General features: G+C 40.3%; 1 protein-coding gene across 4 annotated transcripts in view; it reads left to right on the forward strand.

Annotated features, from left to right (window-relative positions):
• The window catches only part of myh14 (myosin, heavy chain 14, non-muscle), a 49261-nt gene continuing 24300 nt past the window's right edge, over nucleotides 1–24961 (forward strand). For 2 of the 4 annotated variants that reach the window (XM_061821076.1, XM_061821078.1), the window contains exons 1-14: nucleotides 1–321; nucleotides 8854–9034; nucleotides 12171–12377; nucleotides 14013–14169; nucleotides 16150–16177; nucleotides 18104–18218; nucleotides 18830–18841; nucleotides 21551–21643; nucleotides 21720–21783; nucleotides 22663–22761; nucleotides 23140–23283; nucleotides 23360–23574; nucleotides 23798–23950; nucleotides 24610–24783. In XM_061821076.1, coding sequence (XP_061677060.1) covers nucleotides 8867–9034; nucleotides 12171–12377; nucleotides 14013–14169; nucleotides 16150–16177; nucleotides 18104–18218; nucleotides 18830–18841; nucleotides 21551–21643; nucleotides 21720–21783; nucleotides 22663–22761; nucleotides 23140–23283; nucleotides 23360–23574; nucleotides 23798–23950; nucleotides 24610–24783 — 1629 coding nt within the window. In that variant the 5' untranslated portion in view covers nucleotides 1–321; nucleotides 8854–8866. The remainder of the gene's footprint in view (nucleotides 322–8853; nucleotides 9035–12170; nucleotides 12378–14012; nucleotides 14170–16149; nucleotides 16178–18103; nucleotides 18219–18829; nucleotides 18842–21550; nucleotides 21644–21719; nucleotides 21784–22662; nucleotides 22762–23139; nucleotides 23284–23359; nucleotides 23575–23797; nucleotides 23951–24609; nucleotides 24784–24961) is intronic. The other 2 variants (XM_061821074.1, XM_061821075.1) reach the window with 2 other exon arrangements.

Genomic DNA, 24961 nt, shown 5'->3' on the forward strand with positions numbered 1-24961 from the left:
GGCGCCCTTTGTTGCTTCCCATTGGTGCGTGACCGCGACTGGGCCCGAATATTCGCTCCTGATTGGAGTTCGGACAGGAAGCGCGGCTCCGGGGTTGAAGCTAAACCCCGTGCCCTGACTCCTCTCTCACTCTCTGCCCACTTTATTCCCAAGCAGGATTTGTGTGTGCGGTGAATGTGCGGCTGCACTTGGGCTCGAACGGTGGGATGATACAAGACTCCTCTGCGGTAGGCTACACACCTATCAGAGAGCAAAATAGCCGGTCGACACCCTCAAGGCGCTCCTCCGCACACATTTAACCACTGGGAGCGGAACGTGAAGGTAAGAGCTTTGGAATTGGAGGGTAATTGAAATAAAAAAAAGAAGGAGCCGGCGTGAGAGCCCTTGAACCCCTCCTATTTTTGCGTTGTAGCCGGCTAACGCTAGTTGAGTCTCCCGGGTGGCGTAAGAATGAACGTTGATGGTGCGGCGTTCACGGGGCTTTTTTACCTTTGTTAAAAGACGTGCCTCGAAATGGCTTTTTACAAAGGGAAAAGCCGCCCGGCCGACTATGACCATTTTATTACGCATTGCAACCGTTGTGACCGGTAGCTAATTTGGTGTGCTGTTCACGTTTCACAGCGAAGGGTGGTTAAAAAAAAAAAATAAAAGTGTTTGATATTCTGTCAAATTTGGCTTTCACATGTCAGTAACAAAAGGGCCGTGATCCTTGGTCGTCCTTGTGATCGATCACTGAGGTGTGGTTTTGAGTGGGGGGTCATTTTCAAGGGTCTCCTATCACCGCCGCAAAGGTGTGGTGTCTGTCATTATAATATAATAGCTTCATTAAAACACTTGCCTTGCTCATAAAAAAATGTCTCATCATGCACCGTAAAGCCAGGAGGAGAAAGGCGTGTCCGGCAGCAATCTTTTACTAATTAAAATGTAATTTCCCCCCAGATGGGATGGAGAAAGTGTCTGTCTGTCTGGCAGGCTGTCTGTCTTTATAAAATGAAAAAAAAAAAAAATAAGATTTAGACCCCCAAATTAAATAGATAAAAATGGTTTAGTCTTTTCTTCCCAAAGTAATTTGAATGTGCCAAGTGTCAGCCAAGCACAAGATATGTGGTACTTTTCAGAACATACAATATACTACAAAGACCGTAGACCACTGTTACTTCCTTTCTGTTCTGTCAATTTATTGTACTCCTTTCTGACAATGGTATCTTCCTGTCTCCCCCCCCCCTCGTCCTTCATTCCTTCCTCTCACGTTCAGAGAGAGGATTTGAACCCACAACCTATAACTTTAAGGCAGATCTGCTAACCAGTCTCAATTTCCAATGCATTCCATCATTGATTCTTTTCACTTTTCCTCTTTCCATTTGTTTCTTCCCACGTCTGTCTGTCTGTCCCTACGTCCGTCCCTCCCTCCTTGTCTGTTTGTCTGGCTGTTAAAAAACAACAAAAAAAATGTGGCCCCCTTCCCTAATGGATGACCTCAGTTTAGGTTTTTGTTGAGCTACAGCATTCAGGATGTTGCTATGGAGTGCAGCTGTTTGCTTCTGTGTGTGCGTGTGTGTGTGTGCAGGAACAGGACTAACAAGATGGAATTGTGTACAAATGAGTCCACATCTCCCACGCTTGCGTGGCTCACAAGAGGTTGCACATATCACAAAGGATTTATGATGACAGCTTTATGGAAATGGCAGCATTCCATCACATGATTTTCACATTGTTTGGGACTTCTGAGGAGTCTAATAGGGTCACAAAATTGACCGGGGCTGATTATTACCATGACTCAGCCAGTAGTTTCGCTGCTGTCATCCATTCCAAAAACATTGTACTTTTGAATATATACGCCGCAGAGTCAATAACAACAAAGCGGTAATATATATACAAAAAAAAATAAATAAAAATTGGATATTGTACGTTGCATGTCAGTTGAGTTCATCTCATTATATTTTAATGTAGAGCTGGTGATTTTTGCACAGCAGGTGTTTTTTTTTTAATAAGTGTGAAACAGCAGGTATTTGTTTTTAGTAATTGTAGTGCATGCTTGAAGATGTTAAATTAAGATAAAGAGTTGTAGAAGTAAGTGCCAAAGTTAATTAACATATTATTTTCATACAGTGGAAAGAATATATGCCTGGGAGTATTGCTATATTTCCTGTCATCACAATCATATTTGTGTGATTCTTAGTTATTTGAAGGTGAATCCTTCCCAAATGTAGAATGGAAATTATTAATCACAGGCCAATAAGCTTTTCCATTGAGTGTTGGCATTAAGGTGCAGGTGTTTATAAATTATAAAATGAATCTCGTATTTAAATAGACAATGTGTGTATTTTTTGTTGCTGTGTGCTTTGTTTTACAGTTAACTCCAACTGAGGTGTCAATAAGTAGTTGAAATGACTCTCAGGGAGAGCAGAATAGCATACATCAAATGCTTGCTGCAAGAATATAGGTGTGGTAAGGGCGCTTTTACAAGGGAGGAACTTGCATACATGGTATGCGCCCTTTCGCGACATTACTCATTTCTCGTCTATGATAATGTTTTTACAATTGTGAGATGCCATCATCAAAATCACAATTGCATTTCAAATAATCGGCTCGCCGTACTTCATTGTCCCAAAGAAAAACTTGCAGACAGGGTCGAAATAGAGATTAGAAGCAGTTCATCCATCCATCCATCCATCCATTTTCTTAGCCGCTTATCCTCACAAGGGTCGCAGGGTGTGCTGGAACCTATCCCAGGTTTCAACGGCCAGGAGGCAGGGTACACCCTGAACTGATTGCCAGCCAATCGCAGGGCACATCAAGACAAACAGCCGCACTCACAATCACACCCAGGGGCAATTTAGAGTGTCCAATTAATGTTGAATGTTTTTGGGATATGGGAGGAAACCGGAGTGGCCAGAGAAAACCCATGCAGTCACGGGGAGAACATGGAAACGCCACACAGGGAGGGCTGGGATTGAACCCGAGTCCTCAGAACTGTGAGGCCAACACTTTCCAGCTCCACTGTGGCGCCCAGAAGCAGTTCATATTTTGTAAAAAAAAACAAAAAACAGTTTCAGGAGAGGTAAACCACCTGGATATCAAAACTTTATGTGGGAATTCATAGGGTTGAACAGAAATAAATCAGGAATGTACAAAACTGAAGGTTTGCTCTTACCATGGAGCTGTAGATGGTAAACATATTTTAGTATAAACCTGACTTAAAATAACCAAATTCCATGTGAGCACTGTGGTAACTTCAGTGCCCCAATTTAAGACAAGATTTTCAAGTTCTGAATTTAAAACGAGCTTCAGATACGCCATCGCTCAACTTGTTGTTGCGAATAGGTTTACCGGTTTCAAGGTATGCCAGGGTTTTAAAAAAGTGAGTTTAAAATCTTTTTGTCAGTCGTATGATTTTTTTTTATTTTAGTATTTCTACATGAGCAAAGTGACACGACATAGTTGGTGGGAGCAGTCGACGAGCCCTGCAAATTTACTCCCACTTGAAAATGACAGCGCTTTTGGTAATCATTCATGTACTTACTGCTTGGATAATTGAAGGATATGGTGAAGGTGCTTGCAAAAAAATTGCTGCTTCAGGAGGCAGCAGTTCAAGTACGGCACCGCAAAAATGATGAAGCTATTCAACGCAGCATTAATTTAGAATGATAATGCTGTCTTTAAATGGACTTTTGAAACCAGCTTGTGCATCTACAGTCAGTGAAAAAAACTCAGCTATATTACTTCATAGAGCAGAGAAGTAGCAAAATCTTCTGAGAAACATTTCTACTTATGTATTTCACTTTCATTTTATTTACAAAACTTTGATCATTTTCTTTTATGTTTAAGTTGGTGAGGGATAAAATAGATTGCTTTACCGGGAAAAAAAACGTTATTTACCCAAATATATAAAAACAGCACATTTTAGAGCTGTAGATGACACGCTGTGGCAACCCCGAGCGGGACAACCCGAAATAAAGAAAGAATAGCAATAACATGATACAGTACTGTCAACCTGCAATATTTTTCTTAAAATTTCATCACACAGTCAGAAGCTCGATACCAGCCCATGGCTAGTTCCGACTTTCAGCTTGTCCCATCAGGGTCCCCAAAGCGAAGCACTTGCATGAGTTGCTTGGCACAGTTTTTATGTCGGAAAAAAAATAGGGGCTGAAACTCAAATCTGACTGCTCCACAAAAGGCAAGCAGCATGTACCGCTGTATGATCAATACATGTCACTTGAGTAGAATGAAAGAAAATTGAAGCAAATATGGTACTGTAATCCATCCTTCCCTTGTTTTTTTTTTCTGACGACAAACGGTTCAATAAAGTACATCAATCTCACAGACCAACAATCATCCAATGATGGAGGTGGGCAGTGGGAGGTTGGGGAGTGGCTGATGGACACTCCAGAAGTTATTTGCCTAAGGCTCATTAACACATTAGTTAAATATTCATACATATATGGCTTGTGACTGGTTCAGATTATAGTCAACCTTTCACCCGAAGTCAATTGGAAAAGGCTCCGGCGACCCTAACCAGGATAAGCGGTCTTGAAAATGGATAGATGCATGGAGAGAGATTTTAAAACTGCTTTTATGCCATAGCACATATGTCAACTTATAAAAATATGTCTTTGTGGCGATAGGCTCCAGCCCTCCCACGACCCTTGTGAGGATAATCAGCTAAGAAAATGGATGGATGGATTTAAAAATAAAAACACCGGTTATTTCACTGCCACTGACAGACTTGCTGCCTGGGTGGTGGTAGCTCTATTGTTTATTCCACACCCAGTCTTATTGTAACAGGTATGGTAGTGGGAGGGTTATAAACACTGCCTCGTCATCAACAAACATTGCAGGAAAAAAAGAAGCTTGAGTAAGACGCAGGACACGCACGTCAGGAATCAGGCCGGATGGCATACCTGCCGTGGCTCAGGAACATGTTCCCAGAGACGGTTCTCTGTCTCTCACACACACATAGACAACAATGTCTAGGGCGGCTCCATAGTCTGCATGCATTTTGTTTTTATCAGCATTCACGGATAATTAGCGAAAAGAATGCATTTTCATAGAAGCTTGCTGTATAAATGTAGGACTTGGTCCACATAACAGATAACAGTAGTGTGTGTGTTTCTTTCGGCTTGTCCCTTTCAGGGTCACCACAGCATGTCATCTCAGATGAACACATATATATGTTTGGCACAATTTTTACGCCGGATGCCCTTCCTGACACAACCCTTCTCAGGGAGTGGAGGCCCCAGTGGGATACGAACCCACAACCCCTGGTTTACCAAACCAGTGCGCTAACCACTGAGCTACGGGGCCTCTAACAGATAGCAGTAGCTTGCTGTTATTTAAATATGACTGGATTTTGGAGTACCCTACACTACTTCATGATGTAATTTATTCGAAAGTCTCATGACTGTGCACAAAACATGTCATCATACTTAATGAGTCAAGTAACTCAATTATCACAGGAGTCAGTGTTCATTTATGCACAATCAGTGAAGTAGCTTACTTTAAAATAACTTGGCACGTCAACAAGTATCTTGTGCGGTGGAACTAGCAAAAGAAAACACGTTTTTGCTTGGGTCAAACTTATTGTGTTACGTTAAGTTAGGCGACTAGCGAGCTTGAATTACAAGACGTCACGTAAATTACGTTTTTGAGACGTGAGCAAAAAGTGACATACAAGGTCTAGCAGCCTTGGTAGCAGACTTAACAACAGGCAGCAGATTACCTAGTCGTGCATGAACAATTATTCAAAACAGATATATCAAAAAGAGGCCAAGTGCTTGCATCACACCATTTATTGCCACTCCGAGTTGTAGTTTACTGTAAAACTAAACAAAACAATGTACATCATCTTGTGCAAGCATATATTCATTATCTACAAAATACATCTAATATTACTAGTGCTCAGACTCGCACCCTAAGTCCCTATTCGCTATTTTTATTGACAGTAACAAATGACGAGCGAATCATGATTGAATTGTTACTACTTGTAGTATTCTGAAATCATGGTAAAAAAAAACTTCCTATTGAACTGGTAAGAGAGTATAATGACTTGTTTTGACTGCTACACTTTAGCTGTTATTTTTTCGTACAGAAAGGTTTTTCTTCTCACTTTAAAATGCCTTACTTTAACCAGAATCCCTCACCAAACGTTGGCATTTCCATTCATTTCAATGGGGAAAGATCATTTGAGATGAGATCATTTCGTCACATGCATTTTATTGGATAGCGACCAAATGATCATTAAGATACAATTAAAAAGCAGTTTTTGAAAGATAATTTTTTTTGTTATAGTTAGCTCAAAAAAAACGAACATTTTTTTGTCATGTTTCAACTAAAAACACTACATTTTCAGTGGTAGCCTAACTTAACATTTTTTTTTGCAATCCAAGGAAAAAAAAAGATTGTGATACTTGTTGTCACAAATCAAGGTACAATGGTACGTGGTCCTTACTGAACAGTGAGCAATTTACTGTATAACCTTAGGCAAGCAAACAAAAGCCATGAATTGATTATCTACATGTAATGTAGGTATTGTAAATGTGTGACATAGTGTATCATACAAAATTCATGAAATAATAATAATAATGCAAATTATACTGTATTAATGACGCACATCGTTGACCAAGTGGTGAATGGTCATTTGGGTCGTATAAATGGTACAGTAGCCAGCCCACATAAAACCTCGCCAGTTATTGAGGCCGCATTGGGAAGTTTTCGAGTGACTGGTTCTCACCGAACGACGACGTTGTCAGAACACGTCTCAAATCCTCCCATTGTATCGCCACACTCTTCATCTTTTACAGAATACCAACCCGGATTACTTTCTGCTTTTTGCGGAGCAAGCCTGCTCGTAAGAGAAAAGATGAAGTCCATTTTTATTTGCTTTGCCTTGCGTCTCTGCTATCCCACATTTTCCTTTTATCGACTGGCTGTCCCTTCCCCTCCTCCTCAACTGTCATGTCAGTTCACTCAACCCTTCCTCCATCCATGTCTTTGCCTTGATTTCTGTCTTCCAATTAGGCCGTCGCTGGTTTTTCCTTACTATATTGCATGTGGCACGAATACTTCTTGCCTACTACTGCCCTTCTTTATGGCTGGTTTAACACTACACAGCTCGAGTGACACAATTGTCCCAATGTTATTTGTCTTCCAAGTGGCGTGTTTCGTAATGTTACCTTAAAAAAATATATCTGCTGTTGCTTGGTCAGGCGGCACGGTGGATCAGGTGGAAAGCATTGGCCTCACAGTTCTGAGGTCCCGGGTTCGATCCCAGACCCGCCTGTGTGGTGTTTGCATGCTCTCCCCGTGCCTGCGTCGGTTTTCTCCGGGCACTCCGGTTTCCTCCCACATCCCAAAAACATGCAACATTAATTGGGCATTCTAAATTGCCCCTAGGTGTGATTATGAGTGTGGCTGTTTGTCTCCATGTGCCCTGTTATTGGCTGGCAACCACTTCAGGATGTACCCCCCTCCTGCTTGTTGACAGCTGGGATATGCTCCAGCACTCCCGCGACCCTCGGATAAGCGGCTAAGAAGATAGATTGATAGATATTGCTGGATCAGTACTGTGCCATAAGAGATACGTTTTTCCGATAATTAATGATAATGATATTCTATACCACCCCAGTGGTAAATACAAGACAGCACACTGATCTCACGGTTAACAGATCTACCTCACAGCTGTGAAGTTCAGGCTCTGAACCTCATGTGTGAAGTTTACATGTTCTCACTGTGATCTCCAGCTTCCTCCCACATTCCCAAAAGATGCATGTTCGATTCATCTACGACTATAAATTTCTAATAGCAATGAATGCATATGAATACAGGTATTTGTTTGTCTCTGTGCCAAGTGATTGGCTGGTCACCAGTCCACAGTATATGGTGCCTAAAGTTTGCTGAAATATTTGCCAGGTCATATGTGAACCTAATGAGGACAAGTGTTTTGGAAACTGCATAATTAGCAACAAGTAAAAATATTTTCAGATGGTCAGGAGGAAAGAGTCAGCCCAGGCCAGCTCAACAATTTGATACTTAAAAATGTAAATTGTTTTTGTTGTTTTTATAGTTGTCACAACCCAATGTTGACACTTGTTTTCACATATTGTGGTGGGAAGCTCTTTGTTTCAAGTGTTCAGTCAGTTTAAACTCAACAATATAAGAATGACATGTTCATAGGCGGCGGCACGGTGGCTCGGCTGGTAAAGCGTTGGCCTCACAGTTCTGAGGTCCCGGGTTCAATCCGGACCCGCCTGCGTGGGTTTCCTCTGGGCACTCCGGTTTCCTCCCACATCCCAAAAACATGCTACATTAATTGGACACTTTAAATTGCCCCTAGGTGTGATTGTGAGTGCGGCTGTTTGTCTCCATGTGCCCCGCGATTGGCTGGCAACCAGTTCAGGGTGTACCCCGCCTCCTGCCCGTTGACAGCTGGGACAGGCTCCAGCAGTCCCCGTGACCCTCGTGAGGATAAGCGGCGAAGAAAATGGATGGATGGATGTTCAAAGGCTGAATAAAAGCGTTATTGTCACTAAAGGAGATTTGGTTCAGTACTTTGTGTTTGTACTTCAAATACAGTCAACATCACTCATTTGAATTTTTTGGTTTTGTAATTCCAAATCATATACAATGGGCTGGTGACCAACCCAAGGTGAACTGTCTCGCTCATCCAAAGCAATCTAAGAGCAAGGAAATTCAGATTCTCAGATTTCTGAGAATAAATTAACGCAATTTCGTGGGAAAAATATCAGAATTTAGGTTGTAAAAGTAGGTCAAACGCTTCTGATGGCCCTGACCCCTCACCACTGGCTATTGTAATCGTCTCAATTTTTTTTCACTGTCCACTTCCTCTCACAGTGCCAGCAGTATCATGTCCAGGCCAATAGGAGGCGGTGCGAACGATGTCACGCGCTTCCTCACTTCGGGGGTGGTTCCAAATTCCCCCACCACCAACGCGCCCATGTTCTCTGCCGCCAGCCAGGCCGACTGGGCGGCCAAACGCCTGGTATGGGTGCCATCAGAGAAACATGGCTTTGAGGTGAGTGGCTGTTAGGAAAAAAAAAAAGAGGTTTTTTTTTTTTTTTTTTTTTTGCTATTGTTACTAATTGGTCTGGAAATAATTAATTTATGTAGCAATCTCTGTATGGCAATGACAATTGAATGCTTTTCTATTAGATCGTTGGATGATACGATAAACCAGTTTATCCATCTATTGGCACTCATACAATAGAATAAATAATGGACCAATGTGTTTACATCAGTTTTGTGTTCATTTACACAGGCCCAGATATCACACTAAGTCCAATTTGTGAGTAAATTCAGACAATAATATCATTTCACAATATGTTGGTCCATTGTAAAAAAAACAATTTTGGAGATTGGTAAATACAGTATGAGTCACTCACATTTGATGCACGCCTTCCCGCCCGCACGCCACCGCAATCGCAAATCTGCACAGTAGAGCACGAAAAATCACGTGCGTAAAATTTGCTACAAGTTGAAACTAAATCTTTTGCTTGAAAGTAAATATTTTGGGGGGAATCTGGGCACCCCTGAGTTACATTGAAAACATTTCTGGGATATAACACAGGTAGTGTTCCGGTAATAACTATAATAAGTATGAGATTGTGATTTACTTTGAGTTAATCTAAATTCTAAAGTTAGACTACCCTGTCCATATATCTAAATGCGGACGGTCATTTTCCCACGTGGTACTGCGTTATCTTGAAGTTGAAAACTTCTCCCCTCTCCATGCTTTAGGAAGCTATAGATCATCTACTGCTAGCTTTCATCAATGTATTAACAATAGATAGTGCCATAAATTACGCGAAATTATAACAATGCATCATGATTAAATGAAACATATATGAATATTTAGTTTTGAAATTGAATGTCTATCGACCTCTTTAAAAATGTCTGTCTGTCTGTGCAGGTTCAATAAATTATGATTATGGTATTAGGGAACAACTACATAATCAGGTATAACAACTCAGTAAGTTATTTTAAGGTCACAGCCGCAACTTTATATCTGCGGGCATGACTGACCACACCTGTACATTTTTGAAATGTGAGTGACTGCAGTGTAATCAATGAAAATCAGATACATATTTGACAACTGTAAAAAATGTTACCAAGAATATTTTTTTATCAAATTTCCATGAAAGCAGTCGGTACTGCAATTTGCATAATAATGAGTAATTCGTCTCGTGTGCCAACTCTCGCCTGAAGTCAGCTGAGATCGGCTCCAGCACACCTGCAACCATAGTGAGGATAAGCGGTCCGCAAAACGTGTGGCTAGATGGATAGGTGTGAAAAAGGCGGCGGAATGGTTTTGTTGAGTGGCAGTGGGCACAGTACTGAGGGTGTACTTGCCTGTTTTTATGTAGTAAATGAATAAGTCGTCATCGATGTGCAGTTTTCATGTTTGGCTCGCATATTTTGTCATCTGTAGTTCCATCAATTAAAAATGCCAGCTTGTCACATTCCAGGTGCCAACCAAATGAATCTTTATTCTCTGGTGAGGTATTATCCCTGTGCATGCACTTTTAGGGTGGGGCACATCGAAGAAGTGGGACTGAGGCGCGAAGTGTCTGTATGCGTCTTGTGCCTATTGTCCTTTTTACAACTGTATAATAAAGGACATGGCCTGGAGGAGTAATTAGATCACCAGGTTTTTGCTGTAATATAAATTAGTTCCACTTTAGTTAAAGTTGTCACATTATTAGTGATTGGTGATATTTGCAGGATGCAACATCAATTTGATATGCTCCCTGTTTTCAGCCAAACTTGTTTCATAGTAAACTATGAATAGAACAATGGTCTCCCTTCACATTCCCAACAGCACAGGCGCTGACTTCATTTTACAGTCACGACAATAATGGCACTGATGAACAAATGCACACACTCACATTTTTGATTGTACTTTCATATTCTCAGCATGTAGTTCCTCGGGGTGAAGAATGTATGATACAGTGCGACATACCAAGAGAGAACCTTTTCTTGCATATCTGTCACATCTGTTATTACAATTTACGCCAACGATGAATTTGATGTTGGACTACGCGGTAATAGAGCTTACACAACCGAAGAATAATTTGCTGTATGAAAATCCTATGTTGTAATTATGTATGTATGATGCTTTTCCAAGAAACTTACCAGACGCATATGCCTACATGAAAGAATTTGCCTTCCAGTCAGTAGAGATTACAGAAAGTACATCGTGCGGGAACCACGTTGAAAAAAAATACATATATAATCTTTTTAATAAAGGTTGCAAGAATAAAGTTGTTACAAAAATGTCATAGTGTTAAGAATAACGTGGTCATGGGGTAAAAAAAATTTCTTTTTAACATTTGGGACAGAAGGGATTTGATGAAGCCAGAATGAAACTTAGTGTTAAAAAGAACGACGCTGAGTTGAGTTGTAGTAATACAAGAATGAGATCCTAATACAAGAAAAACTTAATGCTATGTTAGGAAAATAATATGGTGTTACCAGAAAAAACGTGGGAATGCTAAGTGAAGAAGGTAGTAATGTTTTGATTATTTTCATGTTACAAATAAAATATTTTCAATTTGACGACAAGAAAATGAGAATGTTACGAGAGCAATTTTTTTGTGTTGCAAGAATAGTCACAATACATCGAAGATTATTTAATGTTTAAAAAGTTAATCATGTTACAAGAAGAATAGTCTGAATTTTATGAGAAAATGTATTATTTGAGATGCATTTTTTTATTTTTAATGTAGAAAAAAGTGGTAGCAATAGAAGTTTATTAATAAACAAATTTTATGAAAAGTACAGGAAACAGTCATAATGTTCTGGGAATGAAGTTGTAATTTTATCACAAAAAATGTCAGAATACCACATTAATAAAGTGAGAGTTTACAAGAATAAATGTGTGATACTACATGGAAGAAAAGGATAATGTTACAAAAGATGAGCTAAAGATTCATTATGTTGTAACATAGGGATAACATTACACAAATGTTCATTTTATCAGAAAAGAATTGTTTCTAAAAACAAAAGTCCTAATGCCATGAAGAAATGTGATAATAATATTCATGATTATTTTGTTTGATAGTAAAATCATGATTAGAGCATATCTGTTTTGAAGTGGGTGGCTTTGCTTTGAAGAAAAATTCTCAACTTGCTTTTGGTCTCCCTTTGGACAGTCGGCCAGCATCAAGCAAGAGCGCGGTGACGAGGTGGAGGTTGAGCTCAGTGACACCCAGAAGCTTCTGACGCTGTCCAGGGAGGAAGTGCAACGGATGAACCCACCGCGCTTCAGCAAAGTGGAGGACATGGCCGACCTTACTTGCCTCAATGAAGCCTCGGTGCTACACAACCTGAGGGAGAGATACTACTCAGGCTTGATCTATGTGAGTGCACCCAAAACCCATTACAAAGCTTACAGTGCTGTAAAAATGATTCCTGTATTTTTTGCAGATCACACACACAGGTTTCAAATCACCAAACCAAATTTACATCACCCGGAGACAACCCGAGGAAATATAAAATGCAGTTTACAAATGACAATTCAATTTATCAAGGTACAAAAAAAAATTTCTGACCCTTTGTGGGAATGCAATTGCCCCGTGAACCTAATAATGTGTTGTACCACCCTTGGCAGCAATAGCTGAAATCAGGCATTTTATGATTTGAAACCTTTGTGTGTGATAGATGTGCAAAAAAACTGACATCAAGAGGGGCCCAAATACATTTTCACAGCACTGTATGCACTCCAGGAACAAATGTAAGTTTTGTAAAACCTTTTATTTAACCAATGTGGGATCTAGCTAGGACATTCTTTATTCCCAGGGTCTACATTGTGCTTGGATGGTTTTTTTTATAATTAAAATGTTTTAGTTTATCAAAGAAAATCAGTCACAATATTATGAGAAAAGGATCATAAGGTTTTGGGACCACAGCAACTGGGATGGATCTTAAATACGATTGAAATGCAGGGAAATCTGCAGTAACCCTTAAAAAGATTGTTCTTGTTCGAAAACCCTCAATTTTTGTTGAATTCAAACGATTGTGCAAGAATGAGTCGGCCAAAATTTACCCACAGAGACTCATTGAGATTCAAGACTCATTGCAAGTTATTAAAAAACATTTGATATTCAATGATCCATCCAGTTATTATGTTTTTGGGCACCTTTATTTTTTCCACATAGGGCCAAGTAACTTTGAATAGTACCCCCCAACGCCTAACTTAATTTTCAGTTCAGTTGGCTTATATTTGTGTTCCATTACATTTGTTTCATAATCTCAAACATTTTTTCTGGTCTCACAACTGAACAAACGTTCCAACATACATGTTCTAAAAGCCTCCAGTAAGCTGTTGTGCCATATTTCCTTGTGTAATCACTTCATGTAGGTGTAAAGGAAACACTAATAATGTGCAAAAATGTATATTGTCAACACAAGAGTGTAGAAAGAAGTTTATTGGCATCTGAAGTGTAGGTGATATGGGATGATCCTTTCTGATATGTCAAATATTGAACAGTGCAAATCAATGTAATGGGCCCTGCAGGAAGAAAGAACTGTCAAGTACCGTATAGGCAATTAGTTTAGCTGCCTCCATGCATCAACAGAATGAATGACGGCTGAGTGAGTCCTCCTTGACTGTCAAGCTAAAAAGATGTAGATCAATTGTGGGATGCATCCAGTCTCAAGTGATCGATTGAGTGTTTTAATGAAAGATGCTAGGCCCATGTGGGTGCTAAATTCCAACCTACGTAATCATTTTGTGAATGCTGCTGACCTGTCTTATTGTATTGTCTCCACAAATAGCACCGCTGCTATTGCACTCCGGTCGTTTCCACTGAAGCAATTCATGCATATTTTTTTTCGGTATTTCTGCCAGTTCTGCCTCAAGTATCGGCATCAATAACTAATTTATACATAATGTGAAAAATGTCACTCACCCAAACTCAAGTCATACCTGGCTTCTTAAAGGCAGATGCTATGTCCCGCAAGATAGCTATGTTTCCATGTTTCCTTTATTGCAGACATATTCAGGCCTCTTCTGCGTGGTGGTGAACCCTTACAAGAACCTGCCCATCTACACAGAGTCCATAGTTGAGATGTATCGGGGAAAAAAGCGACACGAGATGCCTCCGCACATTTATGCCATATCTGAGGCGGCCTATCGAAGCATGCTGCAAGGTACTTTGCGCTCCTGTCTTTAAGCGTTAACCAAACATCTACTGTCAGCTTGGCTCGTTGGAATGTGGGGCTGAATCTCGTGTGTGATCTTTGGTCATGTAGCCGCACCGCGAGCGCTTTTCCAAGGTGTGGTATTCCTGTCACTTATCATTGTTGTCTAAAGTGGACATAAATTAGTTGATTGATTGTATTTTTCAGAAAGAAAGCACCAAGGAGGGGCATATCTATGCTAGGCACATTACTACTCTATTAAGTCAGTGATTCCTTTGTAATTGGAAAAATTTTGAAATGGCAAAATTACACTCTACTTAACAGATGTAAAGAGACTTGAAATAAAAATGTACATACACTGAAATGTATGAAACATTTCAAGCAACAGATACTTCACCACAAACAGTGTATCAACACATGTAGACAAACAATATAACAATACTGAGACAAATTTTCTTTATCCTCTGTGAAAAATCACCAATATTACTGCACTTTACTGTGTCACTTAACATAGTTGTAAAACCTTTCTTTGTCGAGCTGAATGCCTACATTAACACTGTGACCCCCTCCCCCCGCACCCCCTTGACAAAGTCATGCACATCGGATCACAAGGAACCACAATTAATCAATCAGAATGCACAAACTGTTTTAATTCTTTATATTCTATTTAATTTTGATATAGCTAAGTTATTATGAAGTACAATATCTACACTCCTATTTACCAATAAAAAACATTATAAAAATGTTGCTATTTTGCGGGACTGGAATGGATTAATTGCTTTTCCATTCATTTCAATAGGGAAAGATGATTTGAGATACAAATGTTTTGATTCTCGGGCATATTAATGGAACTAATTTCACTCATATCTCAAGGAACCACTGTACTGTTGTATTTATTCATATTGGAGATTTTTTTTAAACGCCAGAATCTTGTGGCTTTAAAGTTCCTCCATGTCACTGCTGACCATGTTTTTTTTTCACCCATTACAAGTCCCCAAGATTTCAATCAATCAACTTTGAGTTTTACTCTATTTACCAGTACATCTTTTCTACTTTTTAAGTTTGAAAAAAGCAACAAGTCTATTTTGACAGATGAGTGGAAAGTACAGATGTTCTTCATAGTAGGAGGTAAATCTGAAAAGTCCTCCAAAGAAAAAATACCCAAGTAAAGGACAGGTACCTGAAAAATATACTTAAAAACATTCTTCTTTGTTACTTCCCTTCCTTGGAAATCAGGTAAGAAAGTATTTTAATCCTTCACTCCCAGTCGTCAATGTGAATATGGATATTTGAATGCGACAGCCATCAATTGCGGTAAATTAGTGAAAGCAGGTGGATTGAGCAATATCTCTACCCCAGGGTGTCTTCCCGAGATAACAGAATGGGGCAGATCAGATTCTGGGTCTGTGTTAGCCACCACCCTCAGGGTTGGCTGCAGGCATGTTGCTGCGGCAACAGAACCAGTAGGACCAGTATGAAGTCTTCCCGCTGGAACACGTGAGAAATGTTTTAAAAAGTGGTTACAAGTAGCCCAGCTCCCCAAGAAACTAAATCTCCAACTGAGAAAGTGAGCCCAGGACCTCTTTTGTGGCTCTAATTAAGCATGCACAGGCTAGGATGCATGGTGACAGAGGTAAGTGAGCCCAGGACCTCTTTTGTGGCCCTAATTAAGCATGCACAGGCTAGAACGCATGGTGACAGAGGTAAGCGGCACAACACTTGGCCGGGATGAATCACTTCGCACTTCTATAATGCACGTAGTCCATCAATCATGAGGTGTGAAGCTGGAGAGGAGGTGACAATTTGGCATCATGTCATGAGTCAGATGTAGCCGATTTGGATCTTGAGTGGTAACCTTGCCTTAATTTGTTGCGTGACCAAACTCGTAAGTCATTCAACTCATACTATATGTCAAATAAGACGGGTAGATGACTAAATGGGTCTCACATTTTTAAAACTTTTTTTTTTTTTTTTTTTGTCTTCGCACAGACCGGGAAGATCAGTCAATCCTATGCACGTGAGTAGTCTACAGCTGCTGCATTTGATTTGCCTTGAGGAAACTCAGGTGTGCATCCATGTCAGGCATTAGTTATGGTGCATATATGGTTTTCAAGTAAATGTGATTTTTCCCCAAAAAATTATTCTATTGGACAATTTTCATTTTGCAGTATTTGAAACATGGATGCTCACACCTGTCAACCTCTCAATATCCATCCATTTTCTACATCCTTTGTTGAGCCAGTGTAACAGTTTGAGCGCTCCCCCGTGCTGAAAAGTCCCCTTGTGATTAATGCGCATGCGTTACTAACAGAGGAACTCTGGGTACGTAGTAGACGGTCACTCGGAACCGCTCTCATAGTTCCCCTTCTTCAACATAGAGCGAGCTAACATACATACATATCCTAACCGTAACCCTAACCTAACCTGAAAACAAAGTATACGCATATCTGTACGTTCGCTGTGTTCGTCTTTCTGAGACGTCCATAGCGAACATGAACACTCGGCGACAAGTTGTCGAATGGCACACGTTGAAGGATAGATGCGGATGTTTCAGACTGGGTGGAAGTTTACAAAATATACACGCATGCTCATTAATCACAAGAAGATTTTTCAGCATCGGGAGCGCTCAGACCATCACACCGGGTGAGCTTACCGATGTATGATAATAATTAATATGTCCCGATTTGAGCACTTGACTTTTCAACTCCTAGGTATGGTTGAAAAAGATTCATTTATTAATTTAAATTTTCTTAGTTTTCAAAGCAACAACAAAATTCTAGGGTACAAATAGAACATCAATGTGACTCTGCGTCTGCAGCCAGCCACAGTCCTCCTTGGGGTGGGTGGCACCTCCCGAAAAACATCACTCCCTAGAGCTTGTTTGGAGGGAGAAGGAAATAGCCAAAAGCTTTTCACATTTGAAAGACAACACAAAGTGAGATGTGGAAACATTTTGCTTGCACTCCAGATAGTCACGGCGAGCTGAAAACAAATAAAAAAGTCAGCAAAGCCTGAAGGAGTAATATACAGTGGGGCCAAACAGCCCACTCAAAGGCATCACGAAAAGAGCTGAGTTACTATGACACATCTAAACAACTTGTCTTCAAATAGTGATAGTAATTCTATGAAATATGAATAATTTTTCTAAATGTGTTTGAATGGGAATTACAGTATTTTGTGATCAGCTAATTGGTGTCCCACTGACTGGTTGTAATTAATGTTTGTAAATGAGGACTGCGCCACTATACAGCTAGGCGTATTAGTCCATCATACATTTAATTAAGGCACAAACGTTTCCGAAACAATGTACCGTATTTTCTCCACTATAACGCGCACCTAAGAGTCTTTAATTTTCTCAAAAGCTGGCAGTGCGCCTTATAATCAGGTGCGCTTTATATATGGAGTAATATTGAGACTTTAGCGCAGCCCATCTAATGGATGCATAACATAACCCCAGACTCTCCTTCACAGTCTATTCTATGCACCTTATAATGCGGTGCGCCTTATATATGAAAAAAGTTTTAAAATAGGTCAGTCATTGAAGGTGCGCCTTATAACACTGTGCGTCTTATAGTCTGGAATATACGGTACTGTAAATGCAGTGTCACTATGTAACAAATCACGATATGCGTGTGTTTGTGTGTGTGTGTAAGAAATGAAATTTTATACATATATATTTTTTTTAATGCAAAGTCAAGTTATTCAATGCAGGCTTAAACAAATTTGAAAGATAGGGGGGAAATGGATACAACGATATAGTCTGCTCATGGTCATTGTGAATCTGTAAATTAGTTTTTTAAGAGTCTTAAATTTGGCCTCTTATTGCACCCTTTGACTATGTGATTAAATTTTCCCCCTGTAAAAATCTTTCCATTTGTTGAATGTAAAGTGGTGTTGAAAGATTGGGCTACATTCTCTCGTAATTGTTGCTAATATGTTTCAGCGGCGAGTCCGGCGCGGGCAAAACGGAAAACACAAAGAAAGTCATTCAGTATCTGGCTCATGTCGCTTCTTCTCACAAGGGTGCTACTCCGAATAGGAACAAAGAAGCTTTACAGGTATGTTGCAGGTTTGTGTACTATTTCAGTGATGATGGATGCCTCTGCTAAAAAAAATACTGGTGGCTCATGCTATGCAATATGATAATGCTTACAAATGCGTTTCTTTTCTCTCGTTCTGAAATATGAGCATATGCTATTCACTCTTAAGCATTCTCTTCACCAACCTGTCATGACTGGAAAGTGGCAGATTGGATTATATCTCTGTGTGTTGAGACTCCGTTACCTACTCCTGCTTTTTTTCTGCATCTTCTTTCATGCTCAATTTTCCCCTTCTCCTCTTTTCCTACTCTCTCTCTCGCTGCATGCTCAGATGGACGGCTCTCGCTCCTTAACCAGGGGCACCACTTTGGTTAATAAGGTGAGTAAGTTGCTTCCTTTGCACTGTCACGCCCTGTGCTTTTTCGACCTTCTTCCAACAAAGCTGCCAACAGTTATTCTCACGACGCAACAGTGACTCATTCCTGTCGTGTTTGCATGTAACAGCCAAAGTCTTCAGTTTTTCTTTCATATAATTTCTCTTGTCTTTTTTTTTTGTCCCATCTGTTTGTCCCATCTATGTGTTCACCTGCCTAACCCCCATCACGCCACTTTTCTGCACAATTCATCAGATTATGCAATATGTGAGTATCCATACATTTTGGAGGGGTTGTTTGGGAGGGTGGTGGCATGGCACATTGTACTTAGATTAATGTAAAATGGTTGTACTGCTTATGTAACTGTAATAACTGCATACCTAAAGGTAAGTATAGGAGACTGGCTTTAAGGGGGGTACACGACACACGTTTGGAAACAAGATTGTGATTGCAAATGCTTCTCCCTGTCATATTTTATTCTGGTGAAAGACTTGTGAGACACATTATACAAACACTCAACACAACCGGTTGCTCTTCTATGTGTGGCAACAACATGACCTCCAGAGAGTTTCATAATTTGTTATCTTTCCATTTCACATCACAATCCTGGCCCTACAGAACTCGGTGTTGAGCACACACACAAGGATTTGGCAGCAGAAATGTTGAGCTGGTTTCCACGGAATGCTACTTGAGCATTTATTCGGTATTCTTGTTATCCAGCTTTGTACTCTCTTTGTCCCTGCAAGTGAGCACACTTTTAGAATGACTTTGTCTTATTCATGTTTTTTCCCACTCCTGTATGATATTTCTTCACTCTTGTAAGACACATTTTGCATGCTAGCTGGACAACTACATCTTATTATTAATGTGAGGCAAAACTGGAAAAGTTGACATTGTGTGCTACAAGTACTAACAGTAAAGAGCTAGATGTGAACTAGAATAATTTTGTCACTTCTAGTACTAGTAGCATGCAGGTGTTAACACAGTTTTACTTCATTTATAATGTGGAGTTGTCCGACTAGTTTGCCAAGTGAGGACAAAGAGCGCACTCGTACATGAACCTTAATTTGAATATCAAGGGTACTAAATAAGTGCTTCAAATAGCTTTCCATAAACAAATCACTCTTAACTAGGCTTTACATGATCAGGGTTTTTGGGGCCGATCACTGATCAGCGAGTTTAAAAAAAAAAAAAAACAATCACCAATCCGATCACAAGATGGATGTGTTATTTATATGTCCTATTGATTTACTGTATATACCTTAATTTCCGGCCTACAAGCCACGACTTTTTTCACACGCTTTCTACCCTGCGGTTTATGCAGTGATGTGGCGCTACCGTTAGCGCACCTGGTCATTATCGTCGGTACAGAGAAAGACTTTAACGCTACCGCCACGCTAATGCTAGCGTTAAACTCTTTCTGTGTACCGAGGCCTGTAACCAAGTGCATTCTGTAGGCCGAGAATTAGGGAACATGTTTACCTAATTGCTAAAAAAAAAATAGATATTTACAATAAATAATGTCTTTGTTCATCTATTTATGCCAGTGAGGCATAGTGACAGAACAAAGTAATGGTCTTCTATTAGGTGGCAGTAAGTACATACAGTAGTTAATGTGTACTTTTTATGACATTTTTGTTTGTTGGTGTGCCATGAGATTTTTCAACTGTGAAGTATGTGCCTTGGCTCCAAAAAAGTTGGAATTCGCTGCTGTGGTCAATATCATGTGTTCAACTGGACGTCAGCATGTTTACAACACAACCACGAGCATTAGCACTAGCTTGCTAGGCTACATAATAATTTGTTACCTGCTTGCGTGCCGTATCGCATTAAGTACGCTGTAGAACGTTGGCCTGGGATTCAAATCCCGGTCCTGTCTGTGGAGTTTGCGTGTTCTCCCCATGCCTGTGTGGGTTTTCTTCAGGCTCTTCAGTTTCCTCCCACACAGACATGCATTAATTGGAGACTCTAAATTGCCCCTAGGTGTGACTGTGAGTGCAACTGTTGTTTGTCTCTCATGTGCCCTGCGATTGGCTGGCAACCAGTTCAGGCTGTACCCTGCATCCTGCCCGATGACACCAGGGATTGCCTGCAGCACTCCCGCGACCCTTGTGAGGCTAGGCGGCTCAGAAAATGGTCAGATGGATGGATGATAACTGAGTTGCAGCAGTCTGATTTCATGTCAATGAAAATCCAAGAAAAATATTAAATTTAATGGTCCTATCATTGACCTGTAAGGTCACCCTGAATCACAAAATCTTAAAGCTTTTTTCCCAAAACAACAAACAATGGATTATGAACTCATAATCTCCTTGGCAGAGGTAAGAAATATACTGACTGATTATACAGTAAGTGAAATGCAGCATGGCTGTTTATGTACTGTACAGGCTTAAAATGGCTTTTTGCTTTTTGTCGCGTGTGCATTTTAGTGTTATTATCAAGATGACTAACACGGCCGGATGGCTGATGGCGCTGCGATAAGCTTTCCTACGCGGGGACTTGTGCTCGTTGTTTTTGCATCGTCACTTGCTGCTACACTAGCACTGCAAAATATCTATACGGTATATACAGTTTAGTGATGTATTGCAGCAGCCTAGACTGAGCCAATATGAGCTGAAGCTGCTTCTGTTTGCCCTCCAACAGTGGTTCTCAACTCCCTCCCAAGCCAATCTATCCAGTCGTTGCCTCATGAAAGCCCACTGTTCTGACAAGTGTTGAGAACCATTGTTTTGTGTGTTGAGTGTGTGTGTGCGCGCGCGCTGTGGCGGAGGCTTTTTTTGGCCATCCTTTGTGTCATTGCTCTTGAAAGATGACTTTTAGATATTTTTAAACCCTTAGATCCATTGTTACTCCAGAAAATAATGGGGATGTATTCTTCCCAGTTGTATGATGTGTGAAGTAAATCTGTGTGTGTGTGTGTGTGTGTGTGTGTGTGTGTGTGTGTGTGTGTGTGTGTGTGTGTGTGTGTGCGTCCAGGGTGAGCTGGAGAGACAGCTGCTGCAAGCCAACCCCATACTGGAGGCCTTCGGCAATGCAAAAACTACCAAGAATGACAATTCCTCAAGATTTGTAAGCACTTAAAAAAGACAAGAGTTTTATAGTCATTGATCTGAGTTTCTTTTTTCTAAACCTTTTCTTTCCTCAGGGTAAATTCATCCGAATTAATTTTGATGTGGCGGGGTACATCGTCGGTGCCAACATTGAGACCTGTATCCTTTTCACATGAGAGCAGTTGGGAGGCTTACGATAAGTGCATTACTACCTTGATTTATGAGTCCCCTAATTTATGGGTTTTCCCAGTTACGAGCCATTCCTTTCTAGATTAGCAAAATTTGGATTAGAAGTGAGTTTCAGATATGCTTTCGCTTGAATGAAATGAAAAAAAAAAGATTGACTAAGGCTGTGGTTCTTAGCTGCTGTCACCTTTGGACCCATATTTTCCTATTGTTGCAAAGGTATGACCTACTTTAAGAGTCATAAAAAGTCTTTCTTGCTTTAAAAAAAGCAAATATATATATATATATATATATATATATATATATATATATATATATATATATATATATATATATATTGTTTTTTTACTTTATAAGGCTATTTGAAATGAGGATCCTGTACCTCAAAAAGCATAATAGAATATTGGTAGCTATGAGGTCTGCCAACCAGAGGTTCAGCTCTACTGTATTAATATTTATACAGAATTAATTATTGTATACAGTGAGCCCCCACATACTCACGGTTTGACACAAGCCCTTCTGATATTTTTATGCTTTTTTTTTTCAAATTAAAAAAAAAGTTATTTTTTTTCTTTTTGTTAGGTGAGTCAACCCTGAAAACATTTATTTGGGATTTATCTCTGCTTGTTCAAGATTTTTGGGGGGTTTACAATCCAATTATGATGGGCATCAATACTCGGCGGGTCCTTATCTCCCCCCCACGGTACCCATAAGTCAAGGTTGAGGCTGATTTACGGTTCTGATTTCCTTTCTGGTTTTGGGGCTTTGTGTAAAAGAGGCTATATTCGTCACTTCTTCCTTCCCTGCTTACATGATATCAGCGTGTGAATATCCTTGACTCATAAACTCAAGACCTCCTGGAAAAGTCCCGGGCCACCCGTCAGGCCAAAGATGAGAGGACATTCCACATCTTTTACCAGATGTTGCATGGAGCTTCTGAAGCAACTAAATGTGGGGGCAAGCTCTACTATTTCTATTGTGATGAAAAAAAAACATAAAAGTAAAGATATTCTGGTGTTAGTAATGTTTCGGACTCAATGTTGAGCCCTGTATTTGGTACCTATGCCTTCAGTCTCATAGATAATATATTTTAAATTACATCAGACAGCTGATTCTAAAGCTCGTGTGGTGATTATATTGACATGGCAACAGAGGCTGAAATCTATATCTAATGTTCACATGTACTAGAAGCAATCCAGGAAAGAAAAACACGACAAATCCAATTTCATGGAACACATTTAACAATTTATGTTGTAAATGTTGTGCAATGCTTCTGACTCACCACTGGTTCAACTTACTATATCTCAACCCGTTTTTTTTCGTCCACAGCGGATCTACTTTTGGGAACGGCCGACGAATACCGCTTTCTCAGTGGGGGTACCATAACAGTTCCTGGTCAGAGTGATGCAGAGAACTTCACCCAGACGATGGACTCCATGGCCATAATGGGCTTCAACCCAGATGAGCTGATGTGTAAGTTGAGCTTTATGCAAGTCGTTTATCTGCTTTGAATGAGCTTGTCTGAACTTTGGTTCATTCTTCTTCTCAGCCATGCTGAGGGTGATCTCCGCTGTGCTCCAGTTTGGGAACATTTCTTTTACAAAGGAGAAGAACCACGATCAGGCATCCATGCCCGACAACACGGCGGCTCAGAAACTGTGCCACCTGCTGGGCATCAATGTGCTGGAGTTTACCCGTGCCATCCTCACTCCGAGAATCAAAGTTGGTCGGGAGTACGTGCAGAAGGCCCAAACAAAAGAACAGGTAAGACGACAGTTCACCAAGACATCTTCTTCCTGGTGGTGAAAAGTAAAATATTCGCTGATGGCTAAAAATTGTGATTCTGCTTTGCATAATAGCTGTTAGTGAGTACACTTGTGCTTGTTCTTTTACAAACATTCTGAATTGGCCTCTACAGACTTTAGAAAGGCTAAATTGAGCACATTTTGAATATCCCCACCCCATTCTTGTTTTTTTTCCCCTCCAGGCTGACTTTGCCGTGGAGGCCCTGGCCAAGGCCACATACGAGCGCCTGTTCAGGTGGCTAGTGCACAGGATCAACAGAGCTCTGGACCGTAGACAGAGGCAAGGAGCCTCTTTCATCGGCATCCTAGACATCGCTGGATTCGAGATCTTCCAGGTGGGTTTTTATGTACTGCAGGGGATATTAAATTATACACAACAGGTCCAGTTTAGGATCTTTACATTGTCTTTTATAAAGTTTGTATACTGTACAGTGATGTTTTTCTTTATTAAAAACACATCCCACAAAAATGCTTTTGGAGGGACTGGAACAGATTAGTACCATTTCAATTAATTTCAATGGGGGACATTGATTTGAAATCTGTAACATACAATTACAAACTTCATCACAGAACACTTTAAACCAACAACAACAATTTATACCTGACTCAAGTAAGAATCATTGTATATTGGTGTTAATTTTTGGAATTCCGGTGTGGTGAAAAAACAAGAAATAGTGTATTATAAGCTTCCTATGGTTGCCTCAATTACAAACATCCACTCGCTCCACCCAAAAGCTGGGCTAAGTGAACCATATGATTGGCTCACTCTTATCACAAGGAAGAACTTCGAATGCATTACTGGATTGGTCTGCTCTGTTTGTGCTCTGTGCGTATAAACACTACCGGAATGATCAGAAAAGCTGCTCAGGTTGAGATAAGTCCTCCAAAGGCTGCGTCATTTAAGTACAAGTACTTTTATCTCAATGGCGGTTGCGTAAATGGAAGGTTATATTTTGTCTTTAAAGGATCCCATGACACTTTGTCTCCTCTGCAGCTTAACTCCTTTGAGCAGCTGTGCATCAACTACACCAACGAGAAGCTGCAGCAGCTCTTCAACCACACCATGTTCATCCTGGAGCAGGAGGAGTACCAGCGGGAGGGCATCGAGTGGAACTTCATCGACTTTGGCCTCGACTTGCAGCCGTGCATTGATCTCATTGAAAGGCCGGTATGTACACCTTGATGGGAACAAACGGGATCCATTGCATTGATTCAGATGTTGGATATAAGGTGTTGTATTCATCTTTCCATAATTTAAAACCGTTCCTAGGTCTGTGCAGGGTCTTCAGAAATACAGTTACTTGCATACAAGTCACTAAAAAGTAAATTTTCCACATCATGCCCCC

The sequence above is a fragment of the Syngnathoides biaculeatus genome, chromosome 5 (genome assembly GCF_019802595.1).
Source record: "Syngnathoides biaculeatus isolate LvHL_M chromosome 5, ASM1980259v1, whole genome shotgun sequence".
Lineage (NCBI taxonomy): Eukaryota > Metazoa > Chordata > Actinopteri > Syngnathiformes > Syngnathidae > Syngnathoides > Syngnathoides biaculeatus.